Source organism: Megascapheus bottae, chromosome 9 (assembly GCF_031878675.1).
Source record: "Megascapheus bottae isolate mThoBot1 chromosome 9, mThoBot2.hap1, whole genome shotgun sequence".
Lineage (NCBI taxonomy): Eukaryota > Metazoa > Chordata > Mammalia > Rodentia > Geomyidae > Megascapheus > Megascapheus bottae.
In genome coordinates this window covers 29,980,120-29,998,493 of record NC_143517.1, presented here as the reverse complement: position 1 = coordinate 29,998,493, position 18,374 = coordinate 29,980,120, and the positions used below count along the sequence as shown (strand labels likewise).

The window sequence follows — 18,374 nt, the reverse complement described above, 5'->3', positions numbered from 1 at the left end:
CTGGTCAACAGCCTGTTGGCTGGATATTTTGTTACATAACAATTCCAGCCAAAAGTTCAACTGATATAAAAGGCCAAACTTGCTTTTCAGATTTGTTTTAGCCAAATTTTAGGCATTGCAGAGTTTTCTCTTTTATTAACAATGGATAAAGTCTCATGTCAAGTGTGCGTAAATAAACATGTGATTGGACAGACTCTCTAAAATAACGGGTCCTTCTATGTAAACGGGGTGCAGTGGATGGGGGAGAGAGTGGTGTTACCATCCTGGGGCTTAACCATAAGGCCCCATGCTCTCAGTTGCTTTTTTTGCTCAAGGCTAGCTAGCAATCTACTACTTGAGGCACATCTCCATTTCTGTCATTCTACTAGTTAACTGCAGAAAAAAAAACAGGGGTGAGGGGGTAAGTTGGCACTAGGGTTTGAACTCAGAGCCTGGTACTTACTAGTCTGACATCCTCTCACTTGGGCCACTCCTCCAGCCCCAGGTCTGCCTAGTTATTTCAGGGACAACTTTTCTGCTCTGGTTGACCTCCAACTGCCATCCTCTCCAGCTTTCAGGCCCCTGAGTTGCTAGGATTATAGACATTAGCCACCACTACACAAGTACACATTTTTAAGTGACCTTTCCTCACAAGCAGTGGGTTTTTCCGTCCCTGGCTAGAATTGTCAACAAAATTGTTAAGATATACTGTTATGTCTTACACACAAAAATACCTGATAAGAAATATGTTATCCAAAATAAGCTACTCTTGATCTTGTTGTCAATAACCTACTCTCTTTGTTGAAAGACGGGACAAATGTGCATACCAAAGGGGATTCAAAGAAAGCCTTGTACTCATATAATTAATCCACTTGGCAATGCATTTTTGTGGTAGAAACAGGTAAAGATGTGGTCCACTCAGTAGACTCCTCTAGAATTTATCGTACATAAAAATATCATCTTTGGGCCAGGAGTTTGGCCTAGTGGTAGAGTGCTTGCCTAGCATGAACAGAGATCTGGGTTCGATTCCTCCGTACAACGTACATAGAAAAAAGCTGGAAGTGGTGCTGAGGCTCAAGTGGTAGAGCTCTAGCCTTGAGAAAGTCCAAGGACAGTGCTCAGACCCTGAACTCAAGCCCAGGACTGGCTAGATAGATAGATAGATAGATAGATAGATAGATAGATAGATAGATAGATAGATATAGATATAGATATAGATATAGATATAGATACATATATATATATATATCATCTTCATGAATGAAAGATGAGAAGGCCAAGATGAAAACTTCAGCACTGGTGTTTGTTTTCATGACTACTTGGCACAATAGTGCTGGTTTGTATTAAATGCAAAGATAGGCTGGGGTCTATGAGAGAAGACTAATGGCAGTTCCCTTTTCTTCCAGCTATGAAGGGAGGCCCACTGTCTGGAAGTTACAGGCTCATCCAGTTCCATTTCCACTGGGGCAGTACAAATGAGTATGGTTCTGAGCATACCGTGGATGGAGTCAAATATTCTGCAGAGGTAATGTGAATTATTAAGTGATTGATAAATCTACCAACAGTACTTCCAGAAGCAGCTCAGGTACTGGGAAGTTTACCATCATCATGACCCAAAAGGAATGAGCATTCTGGTTTCTGTAAGGACTACCAAGCTCAAGTGAACCCAAATACAGCCAAAAAATGTTAGCCAATAGAGGGAAATTTTTTGTATGGGAAGAGACAACTAAAGCTAGAGCTACATCTAGCTGAAAACAATGCCTCAAAAATTACTACCTTAACATGATGTTAACTTAAAGGGCTGGATCTGCTTTCTTTTAAATATCTGACCTCCAGTGAAAACACCACTATTCTCTTTTGATCTACACATAAAGCTCAGGTGTGGCAAGGTAGGAAAACTTGAGCAATGGTTACACCTGCATTTCCTCAGAAAAGCTGACCACATGTGCATCGAACTCCATAGGAAGTCTGGAAGATGGGAAAGATAGAGTAGTTGGTTTCTTTGTGCTTGAATATATATTACAAATGTAGTATGAGTTACCTTTTCAGTTTTACTTTGGTAAAATGAACTTTATAATACGTGTAGTTTTGAAATAATACATCTAGTTTTGCTTTTTGCTATTATTATTATAGTCACTTTTATTGAGTCAGAAGATTTAATTCCACTTCATTTTGAAAATACCTGTACAGAATTTCAACTGCTTAATTGCTCTCTATTGATCAGTAATTATAATGTCTTCTGCCTTCATTCGATAGGGGTTTTATTTCTCTAAAATGCTATAATCAATATATTATACTTGTATATTATGTGCCAATGTAAGTAATTATGTAGTCTAAGTTGTCCACAAGAGATATTGTTAGGTTATAAAATATATGTATTACATTTTGAGGTAGGATTCAGGGACTATATTTAAACATAAGTTGCTTAATGTTATATAGGAAACATTAAATAAAACCTTCCAATGTTATAGTAATACAGTCAATGTTTATTTCTAATGAACTAAAATCAAAAGAGCTAAAAGTCTATATTGTTTTTGTAATGATACTTAGTAGGACCTGAAAAAAATTAAATAAGCTAATCTCTGATATAAATTTAGAAAAATAAAAATAATCCATGTTAGTGATAAGCAATACTTAGGCATAGAGTTCAGTTTGCTCTTCAATTCAATAAACTTACATGAAATTCTATACCAACTAACATGAAGTTATATAGTCAACTCCTGGGACTTGAATCAAAAATTGTGCCTACTTATTAATGGTTCAACTTTGAGTAGATCACTATGGTTCTATCACCTAATCTGTATGTCATATAATAACAATAATGATCAGATGTATTTCATACAATTGTTGAGAGAATGGCATAAGTAAACCCATGAAAAGCCTACTTAGGCCAGCATCTTTCACATTCTAAGTGCTTAGTAATATTACTGTCAGTTCTTCAGATAAGACAAAAGCAAGGATTTCTTATTCAGAGCAATATATTCACAAATGATTCTGATTGAATAAACATAATAGTAAATAGCAACATAAATATGCACAAAGTATTATTGAAAAATAGTTGTAAAATAATAAGTTAATCTAGACTGATATGGGGACAAGAAAAATATAATGTGATATATTTAAGAACTATAATCTCTCTTTATATTTTTTTTTATTTTTTTATTTTTTTTTTGCCAGTGCTGGGCTTGAGCTCAGGGCCTGAGCACTGTCCTTGGACTTTCTCAAGGCTAGAACTCTACCACTTGAGCCTCAGCACCACTTCCAGTTTTTCTATATATATGGTACCAAGGAATCAAACCCGGGTCTTCGTGCATGCTAGGCAAGCACTTTAACCACTAGGCCAAGTTCCTGGCCTATAATCTCTCTTTAAAAGAATGTTATTGAACAGTTATAGCATGTTGTATTGAGGAAAAAATAAAAGAGAGAAAAGGCAAGCAAGGAAGGAAGGAAGAAAAGAAAGAAACAAGACAAGAAGAGAAACAAATAGTAAGATGTAGAGAGAGGGGAGGAAGAGGAGAAATTAGATTAGGAGCATGGAAAGACCTGATTTTATTTAAGGAAGTCTCTATATATTGAGTAATCAAAATCAAAACCAGGGTTATTTAAAGAGCATCACTGGGTTCTGTTCTAAGAAGACAAACTTCTCTTATTCAAGATTATGTGGAAGAAAATTCCGAACAAAAATCAGTGGATAAGTAAAACCTCAAGCTGTGAGCAAGTGATTAAGTATTAACTATGAGATATGGATATTGACGGGTGTAGGAAATTGATAATGGTGGCACATTTTATTGAACAGTTGAATGAATATTGTGCTTTTTCTAAGAGAAGAAAAATGAAGCCAGTTTGGCATGAGAAATTAAGAGTTATACTTGGACACTTACGTTTTAGACATCTGTGTGACATACCAAAAGACCTTCACCTTCTTGATAAATATTTGGCTAAATAGATCCCAAGTTCTGCCAAGAATTTAGGCTGTAGACATCATTTTGAGAGGGGTTTGACAAGGACAGTAATGTGTCCAAGAGATTCTTAGTCCAAGATTCCCAGGAAGTCCAAAACCCTTTCTTATAAAATGAGTATGAATTACTTTATGCGACAGGAAATGGCTTCTGTTTCTGTCCTAAAGCTAATTAGATTTCCTGATCTTTCCATATGAAAGACAGAGATTTTGTCAAAGGGAGTATTATTGAATAGTGATATTGTAAGAAAGTCAGTTTTACTTATTGGTTTTGTGTGTTACAATCGTATCCAACTGAGCACAACCCTTCCTATAATGGAATCCAGTCTTTCCTAACGACTGGATAAAAGTTCATGTCCATTTTGCCCCAACCAAATTGTACCAACAAATATTACCATACTACCTCTCTAACTAACTTTATAAAGTACTCTTTGTATCTTTTACCCACGCCTAACCAATGAATCAACCTTATTCTCATCTGCAGCTTCACTTAGTTCACTGGAATGCTGCCAAGTACTCCAGCTGTTTGGAAGCTTCCTCTCAGCCTGATGGGTTGGCGATTATTGGTGTTTTGATGAAGGTGAGTTATGAAGAGATACACAGCTCTGATAATGCTATTTCTTCTCAATTAAGTCTCAGAATACAGCCATATAAAGCAAAAGACACATTAGGTTTAATTTAGGGAAGGGGGACGGGTAAATTCCCATTTTACTTATGACACACATAAACTTCCTCACACCCTGCGGCCTTATATCTTCTCTTTTTCCTCAGAGAAATTAGGCGTAGGAAGGTGTCACAGGGAAAATAAAATTTCTATTTTTCAGGCTCTTCTAAATTTTCTTTTCTCTGAGTCCTCCCTCATAAACCCAGGACAACTTGATATCTCATCAGGGAAAAAAATACTCCTTCATAAATTTCAATTGATATTTATATTAAGTAGATGGAGTATAAGTCTATTAAAGTTACTGGTAAATCCTATGAGAAAGTTATGATTAAATTATATATGGTTGGGTAAATTTTATGTTTATAATTACTGCAGTCAACTTTTATTGACCATTCTGAATAGGCTAAGAAAAATGTAATCATTGTAACTTTTGGGTCTGTTACTGCAGACCAAAACAAAAAGGTTTATTTTTTGTATCATGGTTTGGTGAATTTCTTGATTTTGTTTTTGTCTTGTGTAGTTTGAAATGCGTTGTTTCTAATTATATGTATGCCAAGTTTTTTGTTTGGTACTTTTGTATTTTATAACTTGCAGAATAGAGGGATCCTCAAAGATATATATCTAAGGGGACTTCCTCTTCTAAAGCAGAGAGAAAACAACTCACCTCTCCTCCATTATTTCTGTTGCTTGAGAAAAATGGTCAGTACTCTGTTGATGAAAATCTTCATTCCACACTTTGTTTTTAATCTCTAGGTTGGTCAGGCCAATCCAAAGCTGCAAAAAGTACTTGATGCCCTAAGTGCAGTTAAAACCAAGGTAAATAAACTAACTCTATAATTCTGAAAACAGTAATCCATAGAAATATATGTCCTTTAGTTACATATTTGTAATGGGTAGCAAGAAGGCTGGTTTAAACGTCATCAATGTGACAGTAAGGTATTTCTAAGATATTGTTGGAGTCTGACCTAAGGACTTGTTACGTGTCATTTTCATATTGTTTACTGATTTCAGGCAGGGAGAAGAACAGGTTACTTAGTCATTCAGACTTGTTTGGAAGCATGTACCCAACTATAAATGTTTTTCACTTCATGCAGAAAGATACTTACTTATTTAGTTAGTTATTTATTCATTTATTTATTTATTTTGCTAGTCCTGGGCCTTGCCTTCAGGGCCTGGGCACTGTCCTTGGGTTTTCTCAAGGCTAGAGCTCTACCACTTGAGCCACAGCACCATTTCTGGCTTTTTTTTTTCCTATGTGTGTGATACTGAGGAATCAAACCCAGGTCTTCGTGCATGCTAGGCAAACACTCTACCACTAGGCCAAACTCCCAGCCCAATATTTATAGAAGTACAAATATCAAGGTGTAGGGAGTGTTATGACATACCATTAGTCTGTACTAATGGACAACAGTGATTCCTAACTAAATTTGAAAATGTATTTTCTGAAATAGAAAACAAACCTTAGCTTCACTATTCCAACAGCAAGTCACCTTTTGTCAGAAACTTAACATTTCCATTTATGGAGGACTGTTGCATTCTTCTGTAAAATAAATTTATTTTATGGCAATTCTAGAACAGGTTAGATTTTAATTGAGTGTATTATGAAACCGAATATTTAAAACTCTAAGAATGAGTCTTTTAAGAAATATAAAAATAGAAGGAAATAATTAGTGAAGATTAAGGCAGAAAATAGTAAAATAATAAAGCAATTGATAGATGGCTAGGAAGTAAAATTTTTCAATAAATGAAAAGGTGGTTGGATTCAATTTCTTTATCAAAAAGAGTATATATCCTGGCAATTTTGCTAAAGGAAAAGAGACCCATATATAAATTACTATTAGAAATTTAAAAATAGACTCTACCTAAAGAAATACAAAGCCAGGCACAGGTGGCTCATACATGCAATTCTAGCTATTTAGGAGGGTGAGATCTGAAGATCATGGTTCAAAGCCAACCCAGGGCAAAAAAGTCCCTGGGGAACTCCTTTTTTCATATATTTTTATTGTAATTAATAGAAGGGTTATAGTTACATTCACCAGGTAGTAGGCGCATTAATCCACACACATTGATACCCCTTCGCATGTTTTTGTCCCCATTTCCCTCCCCCCACCCACTCCCCTCATCTTGTTTTCCCCCTTAAAAAATAAACATATATACAACATGCCAGATAACAAGGTAAGATACTGTAACAATATAAGAATAACCAAGGGACAACAAAACAGATGAAAAATAACAAGGTACATTAAGAATAACAATCACTCCAGGATATTGAAACAAAAGCCATATAATGAATGATTGTTGTCCTTAATGTACTATGTTGTCTCTCATCTCCTTTGCTGTCCCTCGGTTATCTCATATTGTTACAGTATCTCACTTTGTTATCTGATATATTGAATTTATTTGTATTTTGGTATTTGAAATTTGATAGGGAATGGGAGAAAACCAAGACGGGTGGGAGGTTTGGGGGGGAGGGAAACGGGTACCAAGACATGTGAAAGGGTATCAATGTATGTGAATTAATGCACCTTCTATCTGGCAAATATCATGTAACCCTTTTACTAATTACAATAAAAAAAATTGAGAAAAAGAAAAAAAAAGAATAACAATCACACATTATATAGCTCTTGTTTCCTCCCTGAAGAACTCTTTTCTCCAATTAACCAATTTGCCATGGATCAAAGTGGTAGAGCTCTAGTCTTGAACAAAAGAGCTCAGCACCCAGGCCCTGAGTTCAATTTTTTTTCATATATTTTTATTGTAATTAATAGAAGGGTTACATGATATTTGCCAGATAGATGGTGCATTAATTCCCATACATTGATACCCTTTCACATTTCTTGGTCCCCATTTCCCTCCCCCCCACCCCCTCCCCTCATCTTGTTTTCCCCCGTTCCCTATCCAATTTCAAATAACCAAATACAAATATATCCGATATATCAGGTAACAAAGTGAGATACTGTAACAATATGAGATAACTGAGTTCAAATTTTTTAAAGAGAAAAATGTAACTTTATGCTATTAAATTTTAAAAGTCAAATGAAGTAGGTGATCTTCTACAAACAAATATGAAGTAAGGAAACTGACTCAGAAAACTTAAATTGACCCAAAACTTGGGAATAGAATGGGAAATGTTTCTAGTTATTGAAAATTTCAGGCCTAGATAACTTTATGGGAAAGCATTGCCCCACCTTTAGACACACTCATGTGTTATTGAATTCCCAGAAGGGAACAAAACAGAAAACTTGTCATCCATGTAATTAAATCTAATATCAAAGTCACATAAGAACATTGCAAAAGGAGAGCAACATGCCTATCTTTCTTAGGAATACAATAAATTAATTATAGCAAATCAGCTTTGACAGTATACAAAGAACATATTTGACCTAGTAGAGCTTACATCAGTAATATAAGGATGATTCAGTATTAAAGTACAGATACAACTACTCAGATTATCAATAAAAGATGAAAACCATGCCATCAAAATTTCACTTGCTTAAAAAGCATTTGATTAAAATCCAATATCCTAAAAAAGAAAGAGAGATGGAAAGATGGGACAGAGGAGAAAGGAAAAGAAATTAGGAATAAATAAAAAGAAAATGAAGAGAAGGCAAAGAAAGGAAGGGAAGGGAAGATCTTGAATTGATGAACAATATTACCTTGAAACTTGGCTCAAATATAAAACAGTAGAAAAATAATTGAAGCATTTCTATTTCAAAACCAGAGTATCAGCAGTAACCATCAAAATTAAATATTGTAATTGAAAAAAGTGAAAGAAGAGTATATAGTATATATTAGGATTTATATTGGCATAAAACCATCCATATGATCAGATAATATGATAATTGACCTCCTCCCAGAAAATTAAAAAGAATAGAGTAAGTAATAGAAACAATCTGAAAGTCTGATAATATTTGATACATGCAAGATTATAAACATTTTATACTAGCGTATTTTCTGCATATGAGTAATAAATGATGAAAGTAAACAACATTACGATGTGACCAATATGGATGTCACTTTGCCACTAGAATGGGATCCAGCATCATCCTAGAGAAACAAAATGGTTTATATTGGACATTAAATATATCTTGATGAGCACAGATTATAAAATATCAGGACCCTTGTATCATTGTCAACCAAATGAAGAAATTTCTTGGTGATAGAGTACATTATCTATTTTTTAATTATTTCATTTGTTTATATATCCACAAACATATAGCCATGAAATACTATCTTACTTTTATTAATTAAAATCTCTAGACATGGCCTGGACTTTGGCAGAGTGGTAGAATGCTTGCCTGGCATGCATGAAGACCCCGGTTGGATTCCTTGGTACCACATACATAGAAAAGCTGGAAGTGGTGCTGTGGCTTAAGTAGTAGAGCGCTAGGCCATGAGGAAAGCCCAAGGGCAGTGCTTAGGCCCTGAGTTCAAGCCCCAGTACTGACACACACAAAAATAGACATAAAATCCCTAGGCATAAAAATAATAGGATAAATATCACATATGTTAATATACTCATGATTTTTCCCACAGGGCAAACGAGCCCCATTCACCAATTTTGACCCATCCACTCTCCTTCCTTCATCCCTGGATTACTGGACCTATGAAGGCTCTCTGACTCATCCCCCGCTCCATGAAAGTGTCCTGTGGTTCATCTGTAAGGAGACCATCAGTATCAGCCCAGAGCAGGTAATAAATATCAGTTGGGGATATTGTTACATTAACTAGGTTTTGGAAGAATTAAAACATATGATAATACTGTTTTATCAAGAAAATAAAAGACAAGCAATTCCAAAATCTCACTATTCTTTTTTCTTCAAAGTCTAATCTTGTTAGATATCCTCTAAGAATTTCAGCAACAAGGGCGAGATGTGTGTCCCAAGCAGTAAAGCTTAGTATGAGGTCTTGAGTTCAGACTCCAGTATGGAAGGAAGGAACGAAGGAAGGAAGGAGGGAGGGAGGGAGAGAAGGAAGGAAGGAAGGAAGGAAGGAAGGAGGGAAGGAAGGAAGGAAGGAAGGAAGGAAGGAAGGAAGGAAGGAAGGAAATGAGGGAGGGAGGAAGGAAGAGAGATAGGGAGGGAGGGAGGGAGGGAAGGAGGGAGGAAGGAAGGGAGAGAACAATAATAGTATAGTTATTTTTGTCTGAATTTCAGAAACAAAAAAAACTGTCACTGCAAATTGAACTAAAACTCAGAAATCACAGCTCTCAGTTGGTATATTTTAATAATTGACAAAAAACTTAGGCTGTTTCTTCTTCCTCTTTTGAGCTTCAGTTTTTAAATATCCAACAAATTTTTATTCATTATCGTTTATAGTGATTGTTGATCAAAAGACGATTCTTACGCAGTGTCTTACACATTGTCAGCCATTTTTCCTGGCAATAGGGCCAACACAGGACCAACACTGGGGCCTGTTGCTAAGTGGCATTCATCGGGCACCTTGCCAGCCAGCACTGGAGGTACTTGCCATGCATGTGCTTATTTCATTTGGCCAGCAATCTGTGAATTAGGTGGAACTGAAAATGAGGCCCCAAGATCGTAACGTTCTTTCGCTAGGTACCCAAGTTCACAAGTGAGAAATTGGGCAGAAATGATGCCTTTACAGAGAAATGTGAAGCACTCGGGGTTTTCTTCTTACCCAAGGGTGAAGCCAGGACAGTCCTCAACTCAGTTCTCTATACATGAGTTGTTAATTCCGAAAGAAAGTCTTTCATGTGACTTGAATAGCTTGTGATTCTCTCCCCATTTCATCCTTGCAGCTGGCGCAATTACGCAGTATTCTTTCCAGTGGGGAAGGTGAGCCCGCTGTCCCCATCCTGCACAACAACAGGCCCCCCCAGCCTCTCAAGGGCAGGACCATAACAGCCTCGTTCTGATGAACAGCGGAGTGGCTTCCTCCCCCAGCAGCACAGACCTGCTCCTGACCCAATCCAGCAAAGTAACCATTGCCAAGAAACAAATGTAATTCAGAACTAGCCAGCGGCACACCTGCAGCTTCATCTATAGAACTTAAAATTATAGATACTGATTTTAGTGCTTAATGCTTAACTCAACGAATCTACACACTTGAACGCATTTATGCTTAAATTCAGCTTTGTTTTGCAGAACTGCTTACAATGGCAATGAAGTGATTTGTATGGCCTGTTCTTTCTCCTCTTAATGGAGCTAATAAAACTTTCATCTCTTTCTTCGTGTGTGTTATTTATTCTATAAAAACCGTTAGGTTTCTACTCCATGTATGTGTTTAAAACTCTTACATACCTTACATTCAAGAGTATTTCACATCAAATATGATGATAAGACAAGGAACATGATATGATCTGGATTTAATATTATTATATTGACAACACTGATAATGTTTATGTGCTCTATGATAAATGACACTTTTTATAGAGGACATTGATTCTTCTTGGTATTGCTTCCATTTTTTTTCTCTCCACATTAGGAAGGCCTATGATTTTCTGCTCACTACCGTAACTGGTTAGTTTGCAAAAAGCAGTGGGACTTTAAATTTTGCAGGAAAAGTGCAGTGACTGGCTCATAAAAATGCAAACAGGCCAAACCATCTTATACTCACAGAGAAATATACAGTCCTCAGTCAGCTGTGCAATTAACTTGAAGCCAGTTCTTTCTGAAGTTATTAAGTTTACATGCAGAGTTGAACAAATCCTTTGTACAGTATTTACTCTGTGATTTATCTTTGTCTCACCAAAACAAAAAAATCATATGAGAGACCAAATTCTACTCCAATATTCTTGTCTACTGTCACACAACTGTTCAAAACCTCTATCATTTGTATAATCAGACCCAGCATGCTCTCCCCTGATCTGTGAAAGCCTTTGATAAAGGCTCTGTTTGTGTGGGGCCTAGTAACCATACTAACAGATATCTAATTAAATATCAGATTTGGGGATCAAAATTTAAATAAATTCCCTTTATTAACATAAAATGAGCCTAGGTTAAAACTAATTAGTTTTACTCCCAGGTACTGTCTTGGCATAGGTAATCCAAGTATTTATATTTGCTAACCATTAAGCACGTTTAGAACATTTATGTCTTTCCTGCCATCCTTAGCCCACATGAGTCTAGTGATGAAATTTTAATTCTAGAATTCTCAAAGGTCATCCTTCAAGCTAAGGAAAGAAGAATCTAAATTTCATTTGAAAACTGTACCTACAAAAGATGACCAAGACTTAAATAGTATTTGAAAGCCTTTTCTGGAAAGAATGTAAGCAAATTTAGAAATAAACTTCATAGGAAGCTCCAGAAAATTGCTTACTGACTTGTATGGTTTTGTTTTTATTGCTATTATTGTTGTTGTTGTTTTGTGTGAATCATGGGGCTTGAACTCTGGGCCTTGGGCCCTGTCCCTGAGCTCTTCATCTCAAGGTTACCGCCCTACCCCTTGAGCCACAGGATCACTTTCAGTTTTCTTATGGTTAATTAGAGATAAGAGTCTCATGATTTTTAGCATATGGGCTGGCTTTGAACTGCTATTCTCAGATCTCAGCCTCCTGAGTAGCTAGGATTACAGGCATGAGCCACTGTGGCTGACTGACTTGCAAGTTTTTTTTAAGAAGGTTAAAATGGATTTCAAAGTTTATATATGTTTATGAGTTTTATGATAAGAAGAGTAAAAATATGACAGGGTGAAAGAATGGCCATCAAATTTTATTCTAAGTGGGGTGTCTCCCTCCCTCCTTATGCTAGAATACAGTATGTTGAGGTATCCAGGAGGTAGAATATGGGGGCTTTCATATTTCTCTGAAGTAGCTGATAGAAACAACTTCTGTGGCACAGCGTTGGCTCATCTGAGTATCCAGTGCATAGGTTTCATTGATTTAACTTGGCCCTGTGCCCTTCTCCTTTGCTGACTAATGTAGAAGACTGGAACATCCTGCAAGGATTCTGGGATTTATTTTTCCCCATGAATATTTGGAAGCTAATTTTCTTTGTGACAAATTACCAGACTTTTCAGCACCAAGACAATGCCTGGTAACAAGGCCTAGCACAGGCTCAAGGACACAGGTGCTGACTTCTTCCTCAGCCTCAGAACAGTCATGCTGAGTACATAGTGCTCTTCTGCTGACCCCTCTGCAAGTCTAGGTAGCTCAATATATTTCCATCAACTAGAATTTAATAATAAAGAGGAAATTAACCAGGAAAGCATCTTCGTTATAAATGAAATCCACAGGAACAACATTCTTACTGTATACGAAGCTTTTACACATTAGTAATATAAATCCCCAGAAAAAATAGAAGATGAGACATGATTCAGTAAATAAATACACAATGGACCATTTGATGCATGAAAATGATCAATATTTATGATTACAGAAATATAAAGGAAAGCAATATTGCCATTGTTTACATATTAAAAATAGCAAAGGGGGCTGTGAGTTTAGCCTAGTGGGAGAGTGTTTGCCTAGCTTGCACAAAGACCCAGGTTCGATTCCTCTGTACCATATACATAGAAAAAAAGTCAGAAATGGTGCTGGGGCGCAAGTGGTGGAGCTCAAGCCTTGAGAAAGCCCAAGGACAGTGCTCAGGCCCTGAGTTCAAGACCCAAGACTGGCAAAAAAAATAGCAAAAGTTTTAACCAACAGTATAAAAGGCTATCAATGATGTGAATAGGAAAACTGACTTACATTGCTGGGAAAGAGGAGTTAGTACAGTCTTTCTACCACTGATACAAAAATGGTGTTCTAGAAGAAATCTTATGATAGAAAATTTTACCATGAATAGTATAATCTAAACATGGGAGAGAAAATCTAAGTAATACAGTTTTGTTTTGTTTTGTTTTTTTCTAATAAAGTTAGTTTGTCTGTTACTCTGGCTTCAAAGGCTATGTAAACTTAATTGTGTATACTTATTGTTATGTCTGCCGGGAGAAGAGTCCCTCCCTTCTCCCTCTTCATCTGCCTGAAACCAGGAATCACCTGACTCTCACTCACCTGACTGGGAGTCAGCAAAGGACCCCAGACTCTGAGATCACTTCTCATCCACTGTGGTCACATGTCCTGCCTTTCCCTATATAATCAACGCGAGTCCCTCTCTTCCTCTCTTCTTCTCTCACTCCCCTTCTGGCTCTGCATGCCTCCAACTTGTGCAGGCCAGCAGTTTGCTCTTTTCTGCCTGGACCACGTGGCCATCTCCTATTGGAGAAACTTAAAATCACAATCTCGGAATTTATTTCTTTATTCAAAACCAAGTTTGCTATCCCTCTCCACTTTGATGTCACAGAGTATTTCAAACTATTGAAAACTCAAAGCCTAATGTCCTCCCAGAGTAGATTTCTCCAGCCCCCAGAGTGCCCAGAGATGGCCAGGTTGGAGGGGCTGTGTACCATTCAGGGGTTGCTGAGCAGGGTAAAAATCAGTAAGCGATAGTTCTAACTGGTATTACCCATGAACTTGAAGCTCTTCATTTTAACTTTTTGGGGGTTCTTTTTGGGGTGAACAGTTTTGGAACTTGAACTAAGGGCCTGGGTGTTGTTTCTCAGTTTTTGTGCTCAAGATTAGCATTGTGCCACTTGAGCCCCGCTCCACTTCTGGCTTTTTGTGATTAATTAGGGATAAAAGTCTCCTGAACTTTCCTGCCCAGGCTAACTTCAAACCGTGATCCTCAGATCTCAGCCTCCTGAGTATTACAGGCATGAATCACCTGGTTCCATTCTAACGTTTTAAAAAATACATAATCTTAGTATTAAGACACTGTACAGTGGGGTTACCATGTCCTCAGGTAATGAGTACATTCCTCTTTGGCACAATGCCATACTTTACTTTCTCCCAGTCTAACTTTTTTTTTCTGTCATGAGTCTTGAACACTGGGCCTGGATGCTGTTCTTGAACTCTTCAGTTCAAGGATAGTGCCCTATCACTTGAGCCACAGCATTGCTTCTGGATTTTTGGTGGTTAATTGAAGGTAAGAGTCTCACAGACTTTCATGTCCAGGCTGGCTTTGAACCGTGATCCTCTGATCTCAGCCTCCTGATTACAGGATTACAGGCACCCAGCTTCCCAGTCTAACTTTTTCAGCATAGACTCTCCTTTATCGTACTCCTCTTTCTCCTTTGATCAAGAGTAAAGAGCTCTCAGATGAACTAGGCACCATGCTAAGTTTTACATTTTCCTGTGGCATGTGAGATCTGCCTCATGAAGAAAAAAAAAATTTGCCAGTCTAGATTTGAGATTCAAAGAAAACATATTCTAGAATAGAAGAATAGTTTAACTTCAATATCTTGTTGCTATTTATCCAAAAAAGATGTCTTCTGCCAAGTTATAAACTACATATGTACCTGTTTTTCACAACACAAGTCAACTTGCTGAGTAATCTTGAACATAATGCAAGTGTTTGAAATCCACTACCAGTTTTTTCTACAAAAATGAGGCATATGATTTTTAAAAAATGATCCTACTTGGGGAGTTACAAAAAAGCCATCTGAGACATAAAAAAAAAAATCAAGTGAGGCAAGAGATGAACAATTCAAAATGCTCACGCTGAGAGCACAAACAGAATTCTGTGCCTCGAAGAGATCAGAAGCATAGCCATCTAACCAAGAGCCAATCCCAAGGCTGAGGTTACAAAACTAAGATTCAAGTGCTAGATTTAAAATGATAAAAGTGCAGTATCATCCATATCTTAGAGAACTTAGGACATCCATGCCCCTGTACTTGAGTCTTAGAAGCTGGACAAAAGCAGCTATTGGAACTAGACAAAGCCCAGGGTCAGCAGAAGTAGGACCCAAGTGGGTTTTGAGCCATTGAGGTGGATAGATTTCAAAGACCAGAAGAATTTAATTTACATCAAGTGGCCCAGTTGTCTCAACTACGAAGAGAAGATAACAAATATATAATAAGCATGAATAAGAAAGCCTTTCATAAGATATATAAAACCAAGAACAGAATGCACATTGCTTGTGGCTGCCAAACTTCCATGTCAAGACAAACAACATTAATTATAAATCAGCTCCAAATCAGTTTTGAAAGTGTACATGAAGGCAAGCAAAAACAAAGCAAAACAAAATAAAACTTGTTCCAGGTTAAACTTGATTTTAAAGTATGTGATTCCTCAGTTTTTTTAAAAAAAATAAAACAAAAGGGACATTCTGAAAAGTTAGAATCTATTAATAAAATCAAAACAGAATCCAATTGTTCCCTACTGGGCAAAAAGAATCCTCTCAAAGGTAATAGTACAGCAGTGTCATATGTCAAAAAAAAAAAACCTTACCAATAGGCAGTACACAGGTTAATCCTGTCATCAATAACTTGCTGAACCCGAGATAAACTTGAATTCAAAGAAAGAAAAGCAAAGAATCAGTTCATACTGGGAATGACACAGTGGTATAACTCACACTTCCTTCCCTGAGAACTTCTGGGGACAGGCACTCTGGGAAAAAAAATATATCCAAATTAATTTAGTTAAACAAAGACATGATCTTTGAACAGTAAGAATAACAACCTATTATTAAATAACTACAATGTGTCACACCTACTCACATTATCCTACATTCCTACCAACTTCTCTCATTCTTTCCATGTTTGTGTCTACAACTTTTCAAAAAATGTAATTGCTTGTGCCAAGGAAAAGTACCACCTTGCATCTGCACCTGTTGATCTTCTAACTAGACTTCAAATTCAAGTTCATACCTCCTCTGTACAAACCCTTGAGTTCCTTCTTGTTTCAGGATCAACTACAAAGCAACTCCTTACACTTGGCTCTTATGCTCTTTGTGATGTGACCCTACTTAACTCCCCAGCTCTCCTCCTACCACCTCTCTCATATGACCTGTGCTCCTGCAACAGAGACCAACCTGGAGCTTACTAAATCATGCTACAATACCACAGCTCTCCCTGTGTCTTCGCACACTCTCAGTTTCATGACTCCTACTCTTATTTCTTTCATCACCTAGGCTAATATCTGCATTATCTGATAAAAAACCTTCATCCTACTGATAAAGGTTGTACTGAGCTTTGGATCTAAGGGAGAAGCACTTTAGACCATGCCTAGTACTTTGGATTGCTTCCTGCATCCTAACCAAGCAAAAATGAGTTTATTGATGCCCCTGTCTCTTAGAATCTAGTGGTAAGGCCATCACATAACTTACCACATCTCTTGTCTTGTGTCACTGACTGTGGTCAAAGCAGATAGAAAGCAGTTGCTAGAATTGGGTTTCACTGTGGTATTTCACACATGCATTCACAGAACATTGATCAGATTTGGCCCCACTCCTCACTCTCACTATCCTTACCCTCCATGCACTTTATTATTCAACAGGTTTCCATGAGGTGTTTTTCTGGGAGGAAGGGGCCGGGGGTCAATTAATACACACTCTGTGTGTGTGTGTGTGTGTGAGAGAGAGAGAGAGCGAGAGAGAGAGAGAGAGAGCGAGAGAGAGCGAGAGAGAGAGAGAGAGAGAGAGAGAGAGAGAGAGAGAGAGAGAGAGAGAGAGAGAGAGAGAGAGAGAGAGAGCGCCCTGGGGCTTAAACTTAGGACCTAGGAGCTATTTCTGAACTCTTTCTTTCAAGGCTAGCACTCTACCACTTGAGCAATAGATCTACTTCTACCTTTTTTCATTAGAGATAAGACTTGTGGACTTTCCTTTCCTGGCTGGCTTTGAACCACAGTCCTCAGAGCTCAGCCTCTTGAGTAGCTAGAATTATAGCACCTGGCTTAATATACACTTTCTAAAAAGGCAGTAGAGTAAAACATCTTGGTCTTGGGTGTGGGTACCAAAGCCAGCTCTGATACAAGGACAAGAACTCGTCTCAAAACAAGAGGATTGGAGATGTAGCCTGTAGAGTGCACATTTAGCTAGCGTGAAGTCCTGAATTCGTAAATTAAGTCATTCTTTCTAAAACATGGATGAGCCATAATTATTGAACAAATCTCTTACTTTTTGACAGGGTACGTTTTTATTAAAGAATTTATTGACATTGAATTTTACATCATATTTCAAATGTCATGTTTGACAAACAAATATTCAAAAAGGGAATTTCTATATGACAGGTTATTTTTTGCCTAACTCTAGTTGTGATCATCTTTTATCACATGTCTTTATATATTTGGCTCTTTTGGCTCACATTACAAAAAGATAAAGGGGTAAGTATATTTTCAAGCTATGGTTATACAATTTTTCTTCAAAATTAAACCTAGGAACCACGTGAATCTCTTCTACAATGCAAGCACATTGTGTTCACAGGGACAAATCTCCTAATCATGGAGCCAATAGTTTAATAAGTATAATCCTCCCATGAAAAATTATAAAAATATATATATTCCTTCTTCTGTGCAAAACTTTAGCTCTCTAAGGTGTACTTACAGCTGATCCTCTGGGACTGAAGGTGGGCTGTGACATAGAGATGAGGACTTGGAGGCACTTTGAAACGTGTTGACACCATGTTTCCTCCATTACACCTTCCTATGAATATTCAAATTTCCTGTACTTTGTATAACCTTTAAAATCTTTTATAAACCAAATACCTCTTTTAACTTTTTAAACAATACAGCTCTTTTATTTATTTATTTATTTTTTCCATTTCTGGGGCTTGAACTCAAGCCTGAGCCTTGTCCTTGGACACTTTTTGTTCAAAGCTAGCTCTCTGCTACTTGAGCCACAGCAATACTTCTGGCTTTTTCTATGTGTGTGGTACTGAGGAATCGAACCCAGGTCTTCGTGCATGCTAGGCAACCACTAAGCCATGTTCCTGGCTCCAACAATACAACTCTTTTCTTTCAGTTGTTATTAATAGAAGGGTTACAATATATTCTC

The 18,374-nt window shown here is 37.2% G+C and overlaps 1 protein-coding gene across 2 annotated transcripts in view; it reads left to right on the top strand.

Moving 5' to 3' along the window:
* Ca1 (carbonic anhydrase 1) overlaps positions 1–10,763 on the top strand; it is a 45,844-nt gene extending 35,081 nt beyond the window's left edge. For both annotated transcript variants that reach the window (XM_090338692.1, XM_090338690.1), the window contains exons 4-8: positions 1,386–1,504; positions 4,422–4,517; positions 5,355–5,417; positions 9,138–9,293; positions 10,363–10,763. In XM_090338692.1, coding sequence (XP_090194818.1) covers positions 1,386–1,504; positions 4,422–4,517; positions 5,355–5,417; positions 9,138–9,293; positions 10,363–10,479 — 551 coding nt within the window. In that variant the 3' untranslated portion in view covers positions 10,480–10,763. The remainder of the gene's footprint in view (positions 1–1,385; positions 1,505–4,421; positions 4,518–5,354; positions 5,418–9,137; positions 9,294–10,362) is intronic.
* Positions 10,764–18,374: the final 7,611 nt, after the last annotated feature.